General features: G+C 35.7%; 1 protein-coding gene across 1 annotated transcript in view; it reads left to right on the top strand.

Annotated features, from left to right (window-relative positions):
- LOC117340842 overlaps positions 1-21,887 on the top strand; it is a 55,738-nt gene extending 33,851 nt beyond the window's left edge. The window contains exons 5-7 of the mRNA XM_033902617.1: positions 3,198-3,401; positions 17,318-17,411; positions 21,346-21,887. Of these exons, the coding sequence (XP_033758508.1) occupies positions 3,198-3,401; positions 17,318-17,411; positions 21,346-21,467 (420 nt within the window). The 3' untranslated portion in view covers positions 21,468-21,887. The remainder of the gene's footprint in view (positions 1-3,197; positions 3,402-17,317; positions 17,412-21,345) is intronic.
- The last annotated feature ends 220 nt before the right edge of the window (positions 21,888-22,107 follow it).

Genomic DNA, 22,107 nt, shown 5'->3' with positions numbered 1-22,107 from the left:
CAGCTATATAGAAGCAACATATACATGTAGTTAAATCATCCATCAACATATAATATACCCGGTATAGGATTTTACAATTTCTTCCGTCATTGGATAAAAACTATATAATGTCTTTCTGGTTTTTTTTATTATTTATAATTTTTTTTTTTATTATTTATTTTATTTTGTTTTCTTATTGGGTATAGATTACAGCTTAACTTAACTTTTTAATTACCAGTTTTGTATTGTATACTAATATATTCTTTTGTTCCGGTTTGACAGTAGTCTCCCACACTTCTGTGACTTATATGATATATATTTTATGATACCAGAAAATTAATTTTCAAAAAATGGACAAGAATGCCTGAAACACCACGAATCCAGACGTTTAATATCCCGGCTGTCAAACTGCAGTTATTGCTTTTAGATGTATTTTGTAACTTTGTAATAAATTTTGATCAAACAGGATGAGACATCGTCTTGGAAGGCTATTTTCAGCATACCAAGATTAAAAAGATTTGTACTGTCATGTTTCTAGTGTTTTAATCATGTCTGCCCTGTTAGGATTTCATTACTGGTATTAAGACATGTTTGTACTCAAAGACTATACGTGTTAACATGAGATGTGTATGGATCATACGGGTAGTTGAACATATCAACTCCTGCTGCTGAGAATTCACCATGGGATTGCCAAGCATTCTTCAAGAACAATCTCATCTCAACTTGTAATTGCGTGTTCATTCAACACCACAATGTAATCCACAATTACAAGTTTTTTTTTTTTTTTTTTTTTTCCTGATTTAAAAAAAAAAAAAATACTTGGCAGTGAAATTTTGTCATCAAATATTTTTAATTCGTGGTTTGAAACAATGTCGCCTACCTAATAGTGCCGCATATTGAAATGAAATATATCTTGTTGCAGAACTTCTGTTATAATTTGAAAGATAAAAAAAATAATATTTCTTTGTAATGAGGCAACTAGCTGTCCTTACTTTTGAACCGTCGATATTTGACATCAATGATGTAATTATATACCAAAACAGTCTACAAAATGTTCACATTCCTTATAACCTTCTTCCGTCACGTGTCTATTATGACACATTCATTGCACTGTCATTGACTATATTTCTGTCTACCGAATTCTAATAATGTTTATTCCTGACCTTGGTTGTGTGTTGGTATGAGATGTATTCGCGTGATACTTACTCTCACATTGCCAATGCGCTTGTTGTTTGCAATGGCAAGTTATAAAGCAACATCATGGGTGAGGCCAACAACACGTGTCGCGTTTTTCTTGCCCTAATTCTGTCGTGGTTCGGCTACAAGCACTGTTCTTGTGTTTTCATATTAAATGTTGGTCAATTGTCTTTACATGCAGATCACTCGATTTGTCGAGGACTGCCGTTAAGGGCTCGTGTCCGGTATTGTTTGTCTGAAGTACGTGGTGTAGTGCCATTATCAAATCCTAGAATGGCTGAAGCCCTTCGTTTGTAGGATATTAACAAAGCTTGACATGTTCGCGGTATCTTAATTGGGCATGTGCCGGTTTTATGCGTAATTTGACCCCAAACGACACACATGTTTTATTTTATTTATTGTGTTTGCATTGTTGCTGAACCAGACATATTCAAGCTTGAGTTGCTGTAATATCATAAAACATCCTGTCTCCCTGATTCTAAAACTATTTCTAAATTTAGTTTGTAACAGGCTTTAATCCGCAGCACGTGCCTATTTTTTTTATTTTTTTTTTATTAAAACGGAAGGTATAACATTAAGAAAGGATACGTTATGCTACAACACTACTGTACTTTACACTTTTGAAATGCAGTGAGTGATACTTTTGTATTCTTGAATTTCGTAATTTGCAAATGAATTCTGCATCCAATATAAAACACGTTACTGGTGAGTCATGGTGAAGATAATGCTCTCTAAAAAGTTTCAAAACATGACAGGATACACGCGTCAAACATATTACTGCCAGTTAAAGAAACTATGTGGCAGGTAAAGATATTAATCCTTAAAATTCCAGCGACTGGGTTGTTTATAAATCGGGGGATTATATACACAAATGTTATGGTGAATTGCTGACATGTATCAAAAGTAATTATATATAACAATGCACTGTTAGTAATCAATTATCCTATTGTATATTTCGAGTATTATTTGAACTGACAAGGTCAATATACTCCGATAACAATATGTATCTTGCAGTGAGGACGCCACGCCATAGATATCGATCAAAACTAGGGATGAAACACGATGCTGTACGGCAGATTAGTACACAAATAAATATGGCCGCGTTGTGAACTTAGTCTATACGTCTTAAGCAACAAAAATATCTATGCATGCTCCACATAAAACTAAAACCAATGATTGAATTGAAAAGGCCATATTATACAAGATGACAATTGATTATAGAAACATGAAAATTATTATCATCAGAAATATTTTGAAAAGCTCATCATAAGATGGCTAATTCCGCATCAGTATTAGAACAAAATACAAATTGTATGACAATTTACATCCTTAGGTGGGTATTCGACAGAATTACGATATATAATTTACAATGAAAAGACAATGTATAAACTAATAGTCTGCAGGAAATTCTATATCAGCTGATGAGGATACAGATTTACCCAAATAATGAAAATGATACCATTGACACTTTAGTCGTGAAACAGTCCGATTTTCGGACAGGTATATGGCATGCCGTAGTCAAACATGATCCGCGATAAATAAAGATCTCAAACTGTTTTAGCATAATGAATAACTGCTAGTGAAGAATATAAACATCTTGTCATTTAGCAGCATTGATGACGAATTTTGCGTCTTCGTGACGCCACAGTCTATGATTTGTATCGACCCAACAACTACAGGAAGTTTTGGTGCACACGTATTATACAAAGTATTTCCTTATTGGTAGCTTTCGGCAATGTCCTAGTTGCCTTCTTAAGCCCTTGCCGTAGTTAGTAAGGGGTTTGAGACAAATATGGTGGATATTCAGTCACATGACTCAGGATATAACCATATGTTGTGTGCTTTAATTAGACTGACATACGCTGGCGATAGGTGGTAGGCAGTATTAGTGTGTATTAAAAAGTTTACGGTCGCGTTCATTTCAAATATTCTTCAATGTAGATTCATATGATTTGCGGTAGGATGAAATCAATTGGTAGCTATATAATTGTTTAAACTTTCATTGTTCTTTCTTCCTACAGATTGACCTATCTGATATCATCGAGGGCTGGTACCTGCAGACAATAGATGTTTACTCCGGATGTGACGACTTCCAGACGACAAAATGTCGGCGCAGCCGGATATACGTCACCAACCACATGACCTACAATCATTGCTTTGATTGTTCGCCGAAATGGTGGTTGTGTTTTAGCCCATGTTGGTTGATGACAGCTCCTTGCTATATTGTAAGTACAATGTAGTTAAATCATTAGCACTTTTAGTACACAACTTTTTTCTCGTTATACATTTATGATATATACGTATGTAGAGGTAGTTTTCTATTGACCTCTTATTTCTGAATACAGATTTTCCATTTTCGTAAAGAAAATCAACAGTTGTGAAATTCTCATCATTACGATCTAATTTTCAAACTCTGTATGTTCATTACCATAATTCCATTTCTTAAATAGTAATAGATCGACACTATTGAATATCCTTTCCTGTAATAACTATTATGGTTTACAATCATATATTTGAACAACCCTTTCATATTATTTAATTCTTATTGAATCATTTGTTTCATTTTATAGCGAGAAGCGTACATCAATATTATAAAATGTAATTTTGAAGAAAATGTCAAAAGTATAGCTTTCAAATCATGTTTTCAAATAAGAGAATTGTGTATCAAGCAAAGGGGACGCAGTGGCCGTGTCGTTCAGGCGTCCTGGCACTTAATCATTCAGGGTTGCAAGTTTGAAACACACGTGTGGCAGTTGCCAGGTACCGACCGTAGGCCGGTGGTTTTTCTCCGGGTACTCCGGCTTTCCTCCACCTCCTAAAACTGGCACGCCCTGAAATGACCCTGGCTCTTAATTAGAACGTTAAACAAAATAAACCAAATATCAAGCAAATATCTAACATTTAGTATCTACAGGTATGAATATTGTCCCTATTTAAGCTGAGTGTAAGCGGTAATTCAATGTTCATGTTGTGTTTCAATATTTAATTTAATTTAATTTAAAAAGGTGAGAAAAGCTAAATAAAAATTATGAACCGCCAATACACAAGCAAATGCTTGATGGTAAAACCGTATCGTCGTTATTAAACGGTAATTGATATATTTCTACAATGAGTGTAGAAATCGCATACCTGTCGCCATGTTGATTCAAGATAAATCATTGCCAAGTTATCGTGTATGACTATTTACAAAATGTTCTTCATCCTGTTTAAGCTAATTTCAAATACATTCAGGCTCTCCTATTTCGAGAGTATTGACCGATAATATGGTATCGTGGTGAGAGAGCCACCGTACTGTGGCGCCGTCTGGTGGTATAATTGAGTATCATACGGTTCCTATGTTGCTATTTCCGCCTTAACGTCTCCTTTTCATGTCGAGTTAGTCGATGTGATTAGGTCCCAGTACACATTGTAGCAGTCTTTGTATGGTCATCTTATTTCGAAACGGAACAACAGTTTACATTTTAATTCTATCAATAACATTCACTCATCTGGAAGATGCCTATGATACTAACTCGATATACAACGCAATGTAAATACATAACAGTTGGCCGGCGGTGTATTGGACGCAAGACAGATATATAGTCCGCCCATTCATGCTTACTTAAAGTAAGGATAGGTCCAACACGACATGTTCCTTATGCGTGATTTGGCTTCCTCTATTTGTGCGTACGCGTGATAATAAAATACTCCACCACATATTCGACTGCATGTACAAACGAAACTAAGAAAAGGCTTACACATCCGTGAACGAGCACGTTTATCTTTAGAGAAAGTGCTGCGTCTAGTTCTAACGTTATTATCATGTGTTTTTATTTCATTTTTTTAATTTTGTCACTATAGTTGGCGCATGACCACTCACCGTTTACCCGGTAGTCAGCTTAGGTTTCCACTACAAGATATCCTGCTTATTGTGTTCATCCGGATATCAAATCCATCTTTTCTGTAACAATGGTCTGAAATATATAATAATACGTTTGAAGCGCAATATTGTAGCGCTAGTCCAAGGTGTACTTATTATGGCGCATTCATTATGTAGCGCTAGTCCAGGGTGTACTTATCTTGGCGCATTCATATTGTAGCGCTAGTCCAGGGAGTACTTATGATGGCGCATTCATATTGAAGCGCTAGTCCATCGTGTACTTATCTTGGCGCATTCATATTGGAGCGCTAGTCTAGGGTGTACTTATCTTGGCGCATTTATATTGCAGCGCTAGTCCAGGGTGTACTTATCATGGCGCATTCATATTACAGCTCTCATCCAGGGTGTACTTATGATGGCGCATTCATATTGCAGCGCTAGTCCAGGGTGTACTAATGATGGCGCATTCATATTGCAGCGCTAGTCCAGGGTGTACTTATGATGGCGCATTCATATTGTAGCGCTAGTCCAGGGTGTACTTATGATGGCGCATTCATATTGCAGCGCTAGTCCAGGGTGTACTTATGATGGCGCATTCATATTGCAGCGCTAGTCCAGGGTGTACTTATCATGACGCATTCATATTGTAGCGCTCGTCCAGGGTGTACTTATCTTGGCGCATTCATATTGTAGCGCTATTCCAGGGAGTACTTATCATGGCGCATTCATGTTGAGCGCTATTCCAGGGTGTACTTATGATGGCGCATTCATATTGTAGCGCTCGTCCAGGGTGTACATATCATGGCGCATTCATATTGTAGCGCTAGTCCACGGTGTACTTATGATGGCGCATTCATATTGTAGCGCTAGTCCAAGGTCTACTTATGATGGCGCATTCATATTGCAGCGCTAGTCCAAGGTGTACATATAACTCTCTCATATAGCATATTAGTACACGTCTAAGGTGAACTTATCAATGCTCTTTAATATGCAATATTATATGATATACTATACAAAACGATATATGTACTGTACAAAATACTATACTACACAATATACCGAAATATATTGTTAAAGAAAGATACAAGACGAAGGTCTGCTGTGTGGGTGGTTTGAATCAGTCCCTTATACTAGTGAGCAGGAAGAGAATATAAAGATACGTAAAGCGAAACTATTTATTGGGAACCTTCAATCTCTACATCCAGGTCTGTGCCTCATGTTAACAGTACAAAATGTATGTTTTGTGTCACAAAAAAAGGACCTGTCAGACAGATCATGTTTTTGAACAGTTAACATCAATCCTTGCAGGTGGGAAAGAATATTTGGTGTCACACCAATTCTTACACACTTGTTGAAATATTTCCATTTCCATTCTTAAATACATTATTGATTACGTAAAACCGATACACAATGAAGAATGAGAGTATTACTGTAATTCTATAAAAAAAACAATAGATAATCCTATTGTGATTGTTATAACTTTCAACAATGCCAAATACATGTCCGTGCCTTTACACGTCTCTGCACGAAATCTACAAGCTGCATCAATACAACCTATGTAATCAAACCCGGAAATCAGTTATGATCAAGACATACAGACAAAATCTATTTGCGGTATTTTTAAAAATAAATATCAGTCTGATAAAGGTTCATCTTTACTAACCTGTATGCGGTATTAACAGAACAATGTCACGCGACCGCTGTCATATAGGTATAGATACATATATTTACATTCTGTGTTGCATTTGTCTATATGTCGTTAGTAAACCAAATTGTATTCATGAGACTGTATACTACAATTTACAGTGATTCGGTCAGTGGAGGAATACAGCTCCAGGTGTTGTAGGTTTAACAATGGCCGCCAGTTACTTTCGGCCTAGAGATCTTTCGAATGCTAGCATTTATTAACAGAAGCCACAACAAAAAATAAAGCAAAGATATGAGAGTATAATTTTATAATACTAAAAATGTAGTCAACACGAAATTACTATAAGCGCCATTCTTGATCTATACGAAATTATCAAATTGTCAATGTCGTCACACTCACAGACACAGGGGCTCGTTTCCAAATTTTCAGAAATGAAAGGCACGACAACATTAAAAGTCAAGTATTTATAAAAAAAAAAAAATCTTGTAAAAAAAATCGGGAGTATCGACATAGTTTCCGGTTGTGTATGTATATGCCTACTGGATTTTAGTTTTGTGATTATTCACTGATAACAAAGGCCTACCTTACAAAATCGAGCCCCTGTGAAGTTGAAAATCGTCTGCTAAGTTAGCGACACTGATATGACCGGTTAGACTGGAATCTGTTTCGAACGAAATATCCTTGGAATCGTTTTCACCTACTATCAAGACAACTTTCATTAAGAATTAAGAGCTGTTATTCTTCTGAAAATAACGTAAATCCAGTCAATACCAGAAACATAAGTGTTTCCGAGGAATCGAGTCTGTCCTGTGCAATGCCCGTTCAACGCCGCATCACTTCTAAATGTTAATCGTACATCATTGCGCATAAAAACGGTTTCGATTTTAAACAATCAGAAATTATGTAATTATGAACAATTTGACGATACCTACACACGTATATGAAATAAAATAAAGCCAAATTTGTGCAAAAACCACTTTATGTGTTTGCTATTAATAACGTCATGAGGGACTATATCATTTCTTCTGGAAATTTTGCTGTTCCGGTATTTGAACTTGATGACGTCAGTGATAGGGTAAGCGGCAAATTTAAACGCGTCATAACCTACAGTAAATAAAAAATCTTTATGAATGTAAATATAAGCATTGAACTGTTACCAAATGGTAGTATACAGTCGATTCATATCGACTGTATACTACCATTTGGTAACAGTTCAATGTTTAAATAGTCTCACTGTGGGGGATAGGAACAAGACTGTATGTACACTAGGGTGTTAAGCTATAGCAGGAAAGGTTGTGTTGAATTACGAATTACGAGTTCAAGGGATAGACAATGAAACCGCTGTCGTTATTCTAAGTGTATAGATCTAGCGGAAGTCTAATTGTAGGATTGTCGTGTTAGACTAAAAGAGCTAACTGTACAGCTTTAAAAGATATCTCGTCCAATTCCATCACAGTATTCGCATAACATGTATATGTGTTGCAATAGGCAGTTTCAGAGTACATATCCTATATACCCTGCACACCTTTTCTGACCTTAGTGCTAGTTAAACAGATATGATCTATGAAATATCTATAAAATAGTGTCGTCTGTATTAATTGATATAACTATATAATGTGCATCCAAAAAGGTCAATCATATAACAGAACAGTATATAGGGGCCCTTATACACCGCCGCACTGTTTAAATTACATTGGTTTAAGCAATGAACAATGGTTTTAATGTTGTTTTAAAATAACGAGGTCCCATGCTGGATTTACCCACCATACGTCTTGCTGCCATATCAACTATAACAGCATTAAAACCATTGTTCATTAATCAAATTTATATTGCCCTACCATTTTCGTCAATTTTGAAAACCTGACAAACACAAAAATACCGCCACATTACGTCATGTCACATTACAAAAAGTTCAACTTCAAAAATAGTGAATAAGAGAACACAACGACTAACTCTTTTTATCTCTTACAGTGGTTGTTTTGTTTTGTTTTTTTTTTTGTATATTTTACGCAAACATATAAAAAAAACTTGATAAACGGATAAACTGAAGCAATTTTTGTTTCATGTGAATAGCGAAATCGCGTGACGTCATATTTGCGAAAAGCATACGTGATGCGGTCGGTCGCCATGTTTAGCTCTGGACACATACGAATTGAATTTTGATCTCGCGAAGAGACCTGGGGTGTTTTAATTTGCCAATTTATTAGAAGTGGATACACTGCTCGTGGTTGTTATATTGCGAGTGTCTGTAATATGATTAAGGGCATTATTTGACTCGACAATATGTGAGACGCGAGGAACACGTTGTTTTGAATTGTTTATTTCCGAAACCATTTTAAACGACCTTGTGTTCAGGCTAGGGAGAGTGGGAAGATTTAAACACCTCGTGTTGTACCATAGAAGGAAGTCTACTACTGAAGGATTTTTTTTGTACAGTAGATACATTTCTAGTGTTTGATCTCAAAGATAATTCATTTCTCTTGCCGAGTAACCCTCGGCAGTTAAAAATTGAATCATCGTTGGCGGCCATGTTGTTTGTTTACACATCTGTCTGTATTACTACACCGTTTGGGTGTTATAGCCTGATGCATTCGGTGTTATAGGCGTATGGTAGCAACTGCCTCTTAGCATTGCGTCAATAGGGAAATGTAGAGCAAATGTAAATATGTGTTAATATCGTTATAATCTTAGAAGTTCTCTTCCTAACGTTTCTCCAATGACGCGGTTGCAAGTCAGTCGTTAGTGGGTACAGTTTATTTCTTGTTTAGGTCTATTGTGTCTAACTCCATTGTGTTACGCTGATATATTGTGTGTTTTTCGTGTTTAGTCCTAAGGGCACCTTGAACATTCCTTTTACAGTCTATTTAATACTATGTTCACAGTCTGTGCAATCATATCATGGTTTTAAAAATTTTTTGTCGTGGCTGATATTCAATATATATATATATATATTAGACCAAATATCATTGTAAAAAAAACTTGGAAGTCAAGCAGACTAATATATTACTGTTTAACCCTTTTGAGTGGAAACCTTTGCTCCCTCAGTTGCGTAATCCATGAAAATTGCAAGAAAAAACGTCCAAAAACGCAAATATTGTCAGCTTTGATGTACATCACTATAGTTGGAGCCCTATGAGATTATCATGTTGCTGGCTATTTAAGTGTTAGTCTAGACAGTTCTTTGAATTTTGAAAGACGTTTCCGCGAGGTGAAACACCGGAGAAAACCGTTAATACCCCTTGTGACACAGTTACATGACAAACACTTTCTGTAGTAGCCATTTGCAACATATTTTGTTATGTCAAATTATTTATTGATTTGCTTGCTTACTTCGTTCTTTATATTTTATGTTACAAAATACGTCCGAATATGCCCTTGGTAGCAAAAGGCCTTGCGGTGAACGTCTTTTAAATTCGTTGTTGCTCATAGATAGATTATCAAGTTAATTAATCAATTAATTAATTGTATGGGCTTTTTTATCCCCTCGCGACGAAAGTCGGGGAGGGGATATAGCGTTCCGTTCGTACGTAAGTACGTACGTACGTACGTATGTTCACTTTTTGTCAGCGCTCTTGCGACTTCATTTTTGAACGGATTCTGACCAAACTTCATATATGGGTCCAGCATGGGAATACCTCGAACGAGTTCGTGTTTCAGGGTGTCAAGGTCAAGGTTAAGGTCAGCGTTACTATTTATAGAAAATCTTTGTCAGCACCCTTGCAACTTCATTTCTGAACGGATCCTGACCAAACTTCATATATGGGTCCAGCATGGGAATACCTCAAACGAGTTCGTGTTTCAGGGTGCCAAGGTCAAGGTTAAGGTCAGCGTTACTATTTATAGAAAATCTTGTCAGCGCTCTTGCGACTTCCTTTTTGAACGGATCCTGACCAAACTTCATATATGGGTCCAGCATGGGAATACCTCGAACGAGTTCGTGTTTTAGGGCGCCAAGGTCAAGGCCAATGTCACCATTACTATTTATAGAAAATCTTTGTCAGCGCTGTAATGCGACTTCATTTTTGAACAGATCCTGACCAAACTTCATATATGGGTCAAGCATGGCAATACCTCGAACGAGTTCGTGTTTTAGGGCGCCAAGGTCAAGGCCAATGTCACCATTACTATTTATAGAAAATCTTAGTCAGCGTTGTTGCGACTTCATTTTTGAATGGATCCTGACTAAACTTCATATATTGGTCCAGCATGGCAATACCTCGATAGCCCATGCCTGATAATTAGCTCATCCATGTCTATCTATTACAGTTCAGAGCAAATGACAACTGATGTTATTTCAATGTCCTGCAATAACCCCATCCCCCCATTTTGCGTCAGAGTTCATGTGTTAGCACGCGAGGGGATTTGTATCGTTTGCGATGCCTTGTTATTTGTTTATTTATTTATTTGTTTGTTTATTTATTTATTTTTATATTTATTTATTTAAAGTTTTGAATAATAAGGAACACTTTAAATTAAGAATTAGTATGAAACTGTCTTCTGTGGAATGTCATTATCGTTTAGTTCATTTTGTTTTAATTGGTACCAGTATTCTGTGTCTTTTTCCCAATACTTTGACTACGATGGGGTCTGTTTTGAAATGAAAGAGCTGGCTGAGGTAAAAGATATTACCTGTTAATACGGGCCTTCGTTCCATTTCATTTATCATCTAGAACACTGACAACCCTGTTGTAAGCCTGAGAATTAATGGTTATTGTGTAAAAGTCTGAACAGACTTTCTACGTTGAGAGATGTTTGCATCATACTTACCGGCATAGCTGTACGCATTCATTATGAATATTGAGAAGAAAAAAAAAACAAAAAAACAGACATGCATCAGGATAAAAATGTTTCCAGCAACCTATGCTGTATTTAAGACAGTATCTACCATAAACTTGATAGGAGTACACGAGTCTAGATACTAAATTAATTTACAATCTTTAGTGTTATTTTAATGGAAATCGAGAGTTTGTTAATGTTTGAAATCATTTTACTCTATGGCACCATATCGTGATCCCAAAGTGGTATTTAAATAATCTGAAGCATCTACTAGAAAGTAACAACCCATAACATCACACTGTACACACATCATAACAATGGTTTTATCTAGATTTATCACGATATGCTGATATCATCTGTACTTTGGTTTGTCCTTTACTGGATAGTGTATACAATAATATAACCATCAGAGCTTTGTAATCATATTCATCATCATTCCACTGTATGCTACATGGACTTTACAACACCAGAGTACAATATATGCTCTTCATTTGTCACAGAAATGTTAAATCTGTCATCTGATTGATTTGCTCTAGTAAGTTTGTGTCCGCTTCGAAACATCCTTTGCAATGACTCTGTTAGAATTCAAATACACGTATACTGGTGTATCTGAAATATGTCGAGTTTGCGTACTGGCGTATCTATTTTTTTTCCAGTTCATATAGTATCTAATGTACGCGCTGACTGGTGTATCTAAATAATTTCCAATTCATACATGGATCTAATGTACACGCTGACTGGTGTATCTAAATTATTTCCGGTCATGCATGGATCTAATGTACACGTTTACTGGCGTATCTAATTTTTTTCCAGTTCATATAGGATCTAATGTACACGCTGACTGGTGTATTTAATTTTTTTCCAGTTCATATAGGATCTAATGTACACGCTGACTGGCTTATCTAATTTTTTCCAGTTCATATAGGATCTAATGTACACGCTGACTGGCGTATCTAATTTTTTTCCAGTTCATATAGGATCTACTGTACAGGCTGATTGGTGTATCTTATTTATTTCCGGTTTATACATGGATCTAATGTACACGTTGATTGGTGTATCTAAATTATTTCCTGTTCACACATGGATCCATGGATCTAATGTACACGCTGATTGGTGTATCTAAATTATTTCCGGTTCATACATGGATCTAATGTACACGCTGATTGGTGTATCTAAATTATTTCCGGTTCATACATGGATCTAACGTACACGTTTACTGGTGTATCTAAATTATTTCCGGTCATACATGGATCTAATGTACACACTGACTGGTGTATCTAAATTATTTCCGGTTCATACATGGATCTAATGTACACGTTAACTGGTGTATCTAAATTATTTCCGGTCATACATGGATCTAATATACACGCTGACTGGTGTATCTAAATTATTTCCGGTTCATACATGGATCTAATGTACACGTTAACTGGTGTATCTAAATTATTTCCGGTTCATACATGGATCTAACGTACACGTTAACTGGTGTATCTAAGTTATTTCCTGTTCATACACGGATCTAATGTACACGTTAACTGGTGTATCTAAGTTATTTCCGGTTCATATAGGATCTAATGTACACGCTGACTGGTGTACCTAAATAATTTCCAGTTCATACATGGATCTAACGTACACGCTGACTGGTGTATCTGAATTATTCCCGGTTCATACATGGATCTAACGTACACGCTGACTGGTGTATCTAAGTTATTTCCAGTCATACATTGATCTAACGTACACGTTAACTGGTGTATCTTATGTATTTCCGGTTCATACATGGATCTAACGTACACGTTAACTGGTGTATCTAAATTATTTCCGGTTCATACATGGATCTAATGTACACGCTGACTGGTGTATCTAAGTTATTTCCGGTTCATACATGGATCTAATGTACACGCTGACTGGTGTATCGGAATTGTCTCAAGTTCGTTCATTGATCTACTGTACTGAAGTTTAAACGCATGATAAAACAATGGCGTGTGTGCCATAAAACAGTGAATTGGTGACGTCATATTTACATGGTTATAACATCCTCTGACTTATTTGGATCAAATCTATATCAACAGTACCATTGTAGTAGGTAATTATCTCCCTTGGTCGTCCGTCATTTGAAGGTGTTTTCACCTTTCCCTGTGGTCGGTCGGTATCGATAGCAGCTGTCTGTATGTTTGGTTCAATGAATGAAGCTAGCGATCCTTTAAGACTTATCTAAACACTGGGTGAGTTACAGTGGACCTCATTATACTGTCAGGGTATTCTTATACATGTTTACTAATAGCGCTACCGTGATACGTAAGACCGCAGATATACTGGTGTCTGATCCTTTCCTTCTGTGGGGCGTTTAAGAGGACTCCGTTCTCTATACAATGACTAGACAGTTCGAAACACCATTACTGACAGATATGTTTCTACATTTGGTTGTAGACACGTGGACACGTGATTACCTTAAAGTTCACGCTAATGTCTGTACAAGGACGATAATGGCGGCTTCTTTCTGTCTATACGGTAGAATCGAGGAGGTTTTGATAGTAATAAAATAAGGACAGATGACGATAACGCAGATATACTTTAAACATAGTTTACTTCATTTTTGACAAAGGAAGGAGTGCATTGCGCTGAATTATTGTCGGCTTAAAGTTAAATATTAAGCACATAACTTTATTCTATCTAAAAAAATTAGCTAAAGATTTAGTATAGACCTTAATATAAGCTAAATATTTAGCACAAAACTTAATGTAAGCTAAAGATTTAGCACATAACTTAATGTAAGCTAAAGATTTAGCACATACCTTAATATAAGCTAAATATTAAGTACAGACTTTTATGATAGCTAAAGAATAAGCACAGACCTTAATGTTGGCTAAAGATTTAGCACAGACATTAATGTAAGCTTAATATTTAGCACATACCTTTATGTAAGCTAAATATTTAGCACATAGCTTATTGTAAGCTTAATATTTGGTACAGACAGGGATGTAAAGTAAAGATTAAGCACATACCTTAATATAACCTTAACATTTAGCACATACCTTAACGATAGCTAAAGATTTAGCACAGACCTTAATGTAAGCTAAATATTAAGTACAGACATTTATGTAAGCTAAATATTTAGCACAGACCTTAATGATAGCTAAAGAATTAGCACAGACCTTAATGTAAACTAAAGATTTATCACAGACCTTTATGTTAACCGATTTCCACAATGATAAACTGACACACACACATTCCTTAGCGTATATCCATACCCGACCTTAGCAAGCACCTCGACCGGTGGTGTTGGCCCTAATACGCTCTAGGGTAGCAACGCCACAGTGAATCACCCAGGCACTATTTATCAGTCTTTTTTGTTTCAAAACGTGTCAATATTTGAATTTCTGTACTGACACACATTCATCAGTATAGTACATGTTTAACAGTACAACATATGTCACAAACTATACTAAGTTTTCATATATCAATTTAAAGGGCTTATGGTAATGCATGCGAAATATCGTCATATCCGGAAAGGTAAATAAAAATGTATGAAAATAACGTCATTTCTTAATGTATGTAAAATTTCTAATATATCGTATTCTAGATTGGATTGGGGTCTGGTTTTGCTAAATTATACTGAAATAACTATGTCCTGGCGCTATTTCAGCACACAAGGATTCACTACATTGGCGTGCACGTGACCCAATCGTAGCTCTGACGACGCCTGTCTTAAATATATCCGTCGTCACGAGCTACGACATTGTAGCTATAGCTGCTGTAGAAGACACTGTGCAAAAACTACATTTTAGTTGATTATTTTTAGAGCAAGAACCGGTAGAATAATATCACCATTTAAAGGGGTACCTTTACAATATAGCTTCGCTGTCGTGAGTCTTTCTATGAAAGCTATAATCCTCCCGGTTTCGCCGGTCGTGGACTGATAATTTGCTGCATTTCAAGTATCGCTTTTTCTTTCATGTTCGTTTTAATCAATAATCAATAAATATACAGCAAACAGTTTTTTAAAACTATGATAAGATCGAAATGACTTAATTATGTTTCTTATCAAATTGCGATCTCCTGAAGCAACACGTAAGCTGCCATGATTATCTACTTTCAAAATGTCACGTTTTATGTTCAATGCACTTCCACATCCGACAGGAATGAACGTTCTGAGCTAGAGGTACATGTACGTGTAACTATATGCTATGGTACAAGACGTCTGTATACTGAACGAATGTTTCATGTGATATCTAAGTGCATTGCCCGAGTAGAAAAGGAAAAAAATGCAGTAAGGTTTACGACAATTTCAAATAGCATGCGAAGACATATATATTCAAGCCAGAGATGCTTTTGATAGCAATAACAACAATGAAATCATAATATAAATGAAAACAAAGACCAAATTAGTTTCGGATGTTCTTTTTTTTTTTTTTTTTTTGACCACTGAAAAAATGGGATGTATGACAGTTCTGATCAATTTGTTATACTTTCTTCCTGGATTTCCAAATTACATTTTGCATTTATAGATGCGATATGAATCTATGACTCAATAAAAGATCTAAAAATAGATTGCATTAATTGAGTTTCGATAATTACCATTCGCAATAACGCCACATTTGTGTTGATGTATATCGTATCACATGTTCCACAAGCAATAAAATGGTGGATCTGCGCGGGAAATGATAATCTATTGATATGATACACAGTCTGGGGCAAGTTGTTATTGCGTATATAGACTCCGTATGACAATAATCATGCCCTATTCTTAGTGTCTGGTACACGTCAATGTCGTCCAGGAGACATTTACAAACCTTTATTATACAGAATGTACGATGGTTTGGGTGACCAAGGGGGAGGTACCGTCTCCGTAATTTCCCGAAGAGAATATCTGTTATTGTTGATGAAAACTTACCATACCGGTATGTTACTACTCTTACACTGCCCATCTCGAATACTGATGATCATTTACAATATTACAGAAAATTCAATCACTTCTGGTTCAATTACACGCTTGTGTGTCAACCTGTCTTGTTCATGTGGGCGCTTGTCGTCTACATGCGATAGGATATCGAGAGAAGAGTCTTATTGAGTGAGACAGAATGCTTGATGATTACGCAAACAGGGGGGATTTCGTCTATATGATCACTGGAGATGTCCATCACGTGATCAATTACGCGATTGTAATGTCGGATATGGCGGCTCACCGTACTCGTATTGCAACTTGAGCTATCAACAAGAAGTGTAGCGAGTTGTTCCTTATGTTACGATTGATTTAAACATTCCTTACAACTTAATACACTTTTTGGTATTTACTGCTGCTGTTTACGACATTTTGAAACGCAAAATCACATTAGTTACGTTCGAATAGTGGATTAAATTGTATCATTGTGCCACTTTACCACTAAAGCATTGTCATTGGAAATCAATTCAAAGACTTTTTTTGTGTATTCATTTTGTCGATTTATCAATTATTTTATTGATGGTAACTCAGTAAAAAAAAGATATGGGAAAATATATAACTGGTCTTTTTTTAACTGACATATATTCAATCTAACTTATTCCTTTATGATGAAAAAACACATATTATCAAAGCTGTTTTTGTTATATGATTATCATGGTCTTGACTGTCCATTCTATTACCGAAGTTCAAGTTTGACAATTCTTTTCTTGAGATGTTTTTTTCTCAAATCTTACATTCCTATTGCCAAATTGTATTGCTTTAATTTGTTTAGGTTTGATAACGTACATTTCTGTAGGAGGCAACTAACTACATTTCCATGATTTGTTTTCAGATTTAATGACGGGTCTATCTTCATACGTACTACCATTCCGTAATATGTACTGACTTAATGATTACTATAAATAAATTTATTACCTTACAGGGTTATCGCCGCTTGACATGCAAGGACATCCGTTTAAAGCTCAATGCCAAGGTATCCCCCGTCAGATGTCTCCGGCGGACTAGCAGCACTTCCGGTTTGTATAAACACACACGTGACTCTTTTTCATCCATTAATTACACTCTTATCTAACACGCCATCGTGCGCCACCAATTTCGTATGCACTGTTCGTCACGTCTATCTAACATATATCAGGTTAATTCATACTTGTAACCTAACGCAGACAGAAGCAGTAAACAGTCGATAACATAGAGAGAAATAACAACTGTTAAGCGGACAAGGACCACAAATACCAATTAAGGTGACTAACGGAATCACATAAAGTCTAGTTAGTGTTAGTGTCGATAGCGGAAGAAACGCAGACAATTAGAGAAGAAAGACGGAGCCATAACAAAGGTTTTAAGACAGATTGAAACTTTACGATGAATTTATATATACAAGTCTATATCAAATTTCATTTTGTTTCAGCGTGATATACAGTCAAGCGATTAATTAAGTTTTAATTAATAATTTCACAAATCTCTTCAAACATTTATCCTTATTAGACTTTTTTTTCTTTTCTTTTTATTGATGCGTTTGATAACATTTGACTTGTTTTGAAGATGAAAATATTTGGCAATCTGTTTTTCGATTCATTTTATCTTTTTGGTTTAATTACGCTCGTTTAAAATATAATATATGAAGTTCAATGGATTAACTACACACTAATGGACACGCATTTTAAAATATGTTCGTGTGTTCTTCTGATAAATCGTGTACCAAATGCAGCTTTAGTATTCACACGACAAACTGTAAATAATTATCCTATGCGACTTGACTAAGTCCTTATTTCAACAGGAGGCAAATACTCCAGTAGTCGACTGTGTGCAACACTTTCATTAAAGAAGCTTTCACTTCCCCAGAGCAGCGCTGACATGCCATTTTTTAAAACCATGTTCAAGAATAAAATCGGTAGATTACGGACTTGATGTAAGCCACTAATGAATGCATACGGCACGGGATGATTTCCCCAGTTAATTACCTCTGATGAAACCAAGTTAAGACATTTGTCTTTTGGTGTCAAGTGTTATCGCACTTTTAGCTCTTTAGTCACATTACGCATGCATGTCGTGTTATCATGATAGAAGGTTGGCAGCAACAGCCAGGTCGCCATTCATTTTATTTCGATTTTTTCTATAAATTGTTGTAGAAAAACACATTTGTTGTCGTGTTTTCACCGTCCGTCTCTTAAAAGTGACAACGCTCAGCGGCGATTTTAATATTTGTGTCATTCCTGTGTTGTTGCTCAGGGTTTTTGAAAAAAATTATGTTAGTTTTTTATTCAAGTCGTTTCCTTTAGAACTTGTGCCAAGTGAGAAACAACCTAGATATGTCAATAGTATGCAATCATTGTGCATACATAACGAAAAAAGAATCATGCCAGCATGTTGACAAAACCATAATTCTTAACATAAATCGATGAACGGAGAGAAATCATTCATTGCGTAACTCATTAGGTTACATGCTTGTAGAAAATATTTGAATATTTTGTATCTTAATACGATTCATGGAGGCTTAAGTTAGTTTCATTATAAAAAATCCAAGAATAAATGTCGACGACGATATTCATACGAGGGCCGCGATAACTCAGAGCGATGGGCACGAAATTTCAGCTGAAGGTCCAGGGTCTATGGTTCGATGTTTCCTGCCCATGTCGTGTCGTGTTTCGCGGGAAGCTGAGAAACCGACCGGTCTTGGCTGAAGTTGTTGTGTCCATTGGCAGGACACTGAACCCTAACTGCCCTCGATGGCAAGCGACGGGCCTTCCGTATATCAATCATCTACGTAGTAACCAACTCAAACTATCCCTGTTTGATCATGGGACGAAAAATCCAGCAAATAAACAAACAAACCATAATTATATTACATCATGTAGATCTTGATTTATTTATATGTTACACTTTCAATATGTGTTTTCAACTGTTAGATTATCCATTTGACATACAGTACCAACAACGTTATTGTCGTATTTACAAGAACAAAGAATACTAATGTAATAACCAAATCATAATTCCGAATCGAAATTGATAAGACAAAGGCACAAACATGAACAAAAATCTAGATTTGCACTGGGAACCTTGAATGAGTAAGAGGAGAAAAGGACCACGTATTCCGGGAGACAAAGCGTATTCTGCCCCCGCCTTACAAATCTGGGTCAAATCTTGATTACTTTTAATTCGCAAAATGTGAACTAGTGTGCTGAGATTGAAATCATGAGGAATATCAATAAAATCGTGCATGTCTTAATACATACCTCTTAAGACAATAGAATATTTCCAGATGATAGTATGATGCTAACCTCAAAACTTCCCCCTGGTTTTCAATAACCTGCATATTTTGAAACCCTGTGTTGTTAATGTGTTAACTTTTCCGCCATTGGTAGACACTTCTTTAAAACATACTGATATGATAATATTTGCGTATCAAGATGAATTGTATGTATATAGTGAAATCAGTTTGACGATTTCAATAGCATTTATCAAGTGATCAACTGTGATAGTTGTTTTTTCTTTGTTATCAATCTGATACAGAAAACAAAATCATAAAATTTAACGAAAAAAAGAGATGGTGAAGCTTTGTTACACTACGATTATGATCTAGGATTTTTTATTGAATTTTCATTAATTAGAGTAGTTTCCATAATTCTAGTAATGATTTTTCTTTGATCCAACCTAATATTCAACAATTGATATTCGAAATATGAACTTTCAGGTTTTTAGATATGATAAAATGGGATTTTTCCATTTCACGCTAATAGGTTTTCCCCCCTATTTTGAACGTTTACGTAGTATCATTTCCACTCCCCCATGCAGCTTAAGCTGTTTAGAAGTCGGCTGACGACGACACTGTCATAAATTACAGTCCAGCGGCTAGGCGCAAGTTGATGAAGACATGAGAGGAGGTGGTAGATGATCTCATTGTGGTTATATACGTACTGTGTTTTGCAACCGTGATATTGATTTGACGCGGTGTTAATTTTAACAATCACGTCTCAAGTGTGAATCAGAAAACACTTAGTCCTCCAAATTATGTTAGTGTATGTGTTTTCCAAAGTCTGTCTTCAAATCTTGATTTTTATTCCATTTTTAATCTCTTTTATCGATGTTTGTCAGAATGACGGGTTGGATTACATATCCATACTTTTTACATGAAACGTTTGTTGTGAAACTGACTGAAAACATTTCTTTTTCCCCGGTCAATATCAGAACATATTAACAAGAAAAAGTCCAAAAATGTGTAACCCTATGAAATAATACTAAATACTAACTATGGCTGTACCACTATCACGTTCTGACAGCCGGAAATTACCTTGAATTCATTTTTCCTTCTGTTGTATCGTATCAATCTGTCTTATTGAATGTTTGTTATTTGTAACATTTCTAACACGTCATCATCGGTTAATATATTTGTCCCGGGCTAATACAACCATGTATCAACCTTATCAAAAGGCTATGATTGTATATCACATGAGCAACATATAGATATTTCTACTACTGACAGGAGAACTAACATCATAAGGTTGGAATAGATGCAGGCTGATGAAGTACACGATAGCTGTATATGGTCGGCACCATGCTCTCATTGGGACCTATTCGATGCTTGCTGATGTGCATATTTGTTCCGTTCTCATCTCCTTGTTATCATTTTACGAATGTGACTTAACACGGTTTCGCGATGAAGCAGAGAAGTCCCTTACTATGTCGGAACTCATTTTCTAGTTATCTCTGAACTTTTTCAAGGGTCTCCTTGGAACTTTGTCTTTGTCAGTCATATTTTGCCCTCGTTTTGTGGATGTTGAGCTGGAAATACAACTGCGTTTTAATATTGATATCAAAGTTGATTTCAGATGTGAAAGCCGTAAATTGTAGCAAAAATATCAACCTTTTCATCCTTTCAATTTTGTTATAAGATACGACTATATAATCAAATTATCCACTTGTGTCATCATTTTTATATTTTTCAATTTACAGAAGATACAAAATCAAAAACGTCTACGATCGTCAACTACAAGATGGAGGATGACATTACGACTACTTCCTCTTTAAAAGGTCATTTCCGGCCGGACGAGATGGCATCTTACGGAGCTGTGTGACATTTTCCAATTAGAGGTTCTACCTCTTCCGGAACGCATGGGAAGTGACTTTAAAATGCATTATAATACATAACGTCCATATATATGTTTGTAATATTGGTGCAATCGTTCTTCTCTATAATATATATTGAATATTGTTCAAATTATATGTATAAAGAATATTTTTATTTTTTCTCGCGTATGCTTCTGATTAAAGTGTAACATTTGATACTGGGTGAAAAGTTTCCTGTTCTGATATATTGAGATACAAAGCTATTATATCCACGAGCAGTCTGTATATCACATAAAATAACAGCGATATTTATTTTAAGTGTATTGTATATATATTAAACTGCGGTAAACATGCTAAAAACTGAGTTGTCGTCAAAGTGTAAGCATTGTCAATACAAATGCCATCTTTAAATACAATGCCGTTCATTACACAGTCTTGATAACTATATCCGATGGTCAGTAATATTGATCACCAATATTTTTAATAGCGTTCATTCACTATGTTAACATTTCAGAGATGGTTTAAAATATTTTCGTTTTTATCTTTTCAAATAATAAAGGGCTTTCCCTCCGTGTCTATTTACTGGAAGAGCCTCCTTTGAAACGATGATTATCTAGATTATTGATGAAAATGTATAATATGTGTTTT

The sequence above is a fragment of the Pecten maximus genome, chromosome 13 (assembly GCF_902652985.1).
Source record: "Pecten maximus chromosome 13, xPecMax1.1, whole genome shotgun sequence".
NCBI classification, from domain to species: Eukaryota; Metazoa; Mollusca; class Bivalvia; order Pectinida; family Pectinidae; genus Pecten; species Pecten maximus.
The sequence above is the reverse complement of the archived record's forward strand: the minus strand, read 5'-3'. Positions and strand labels throughout refer to the sequence as shown.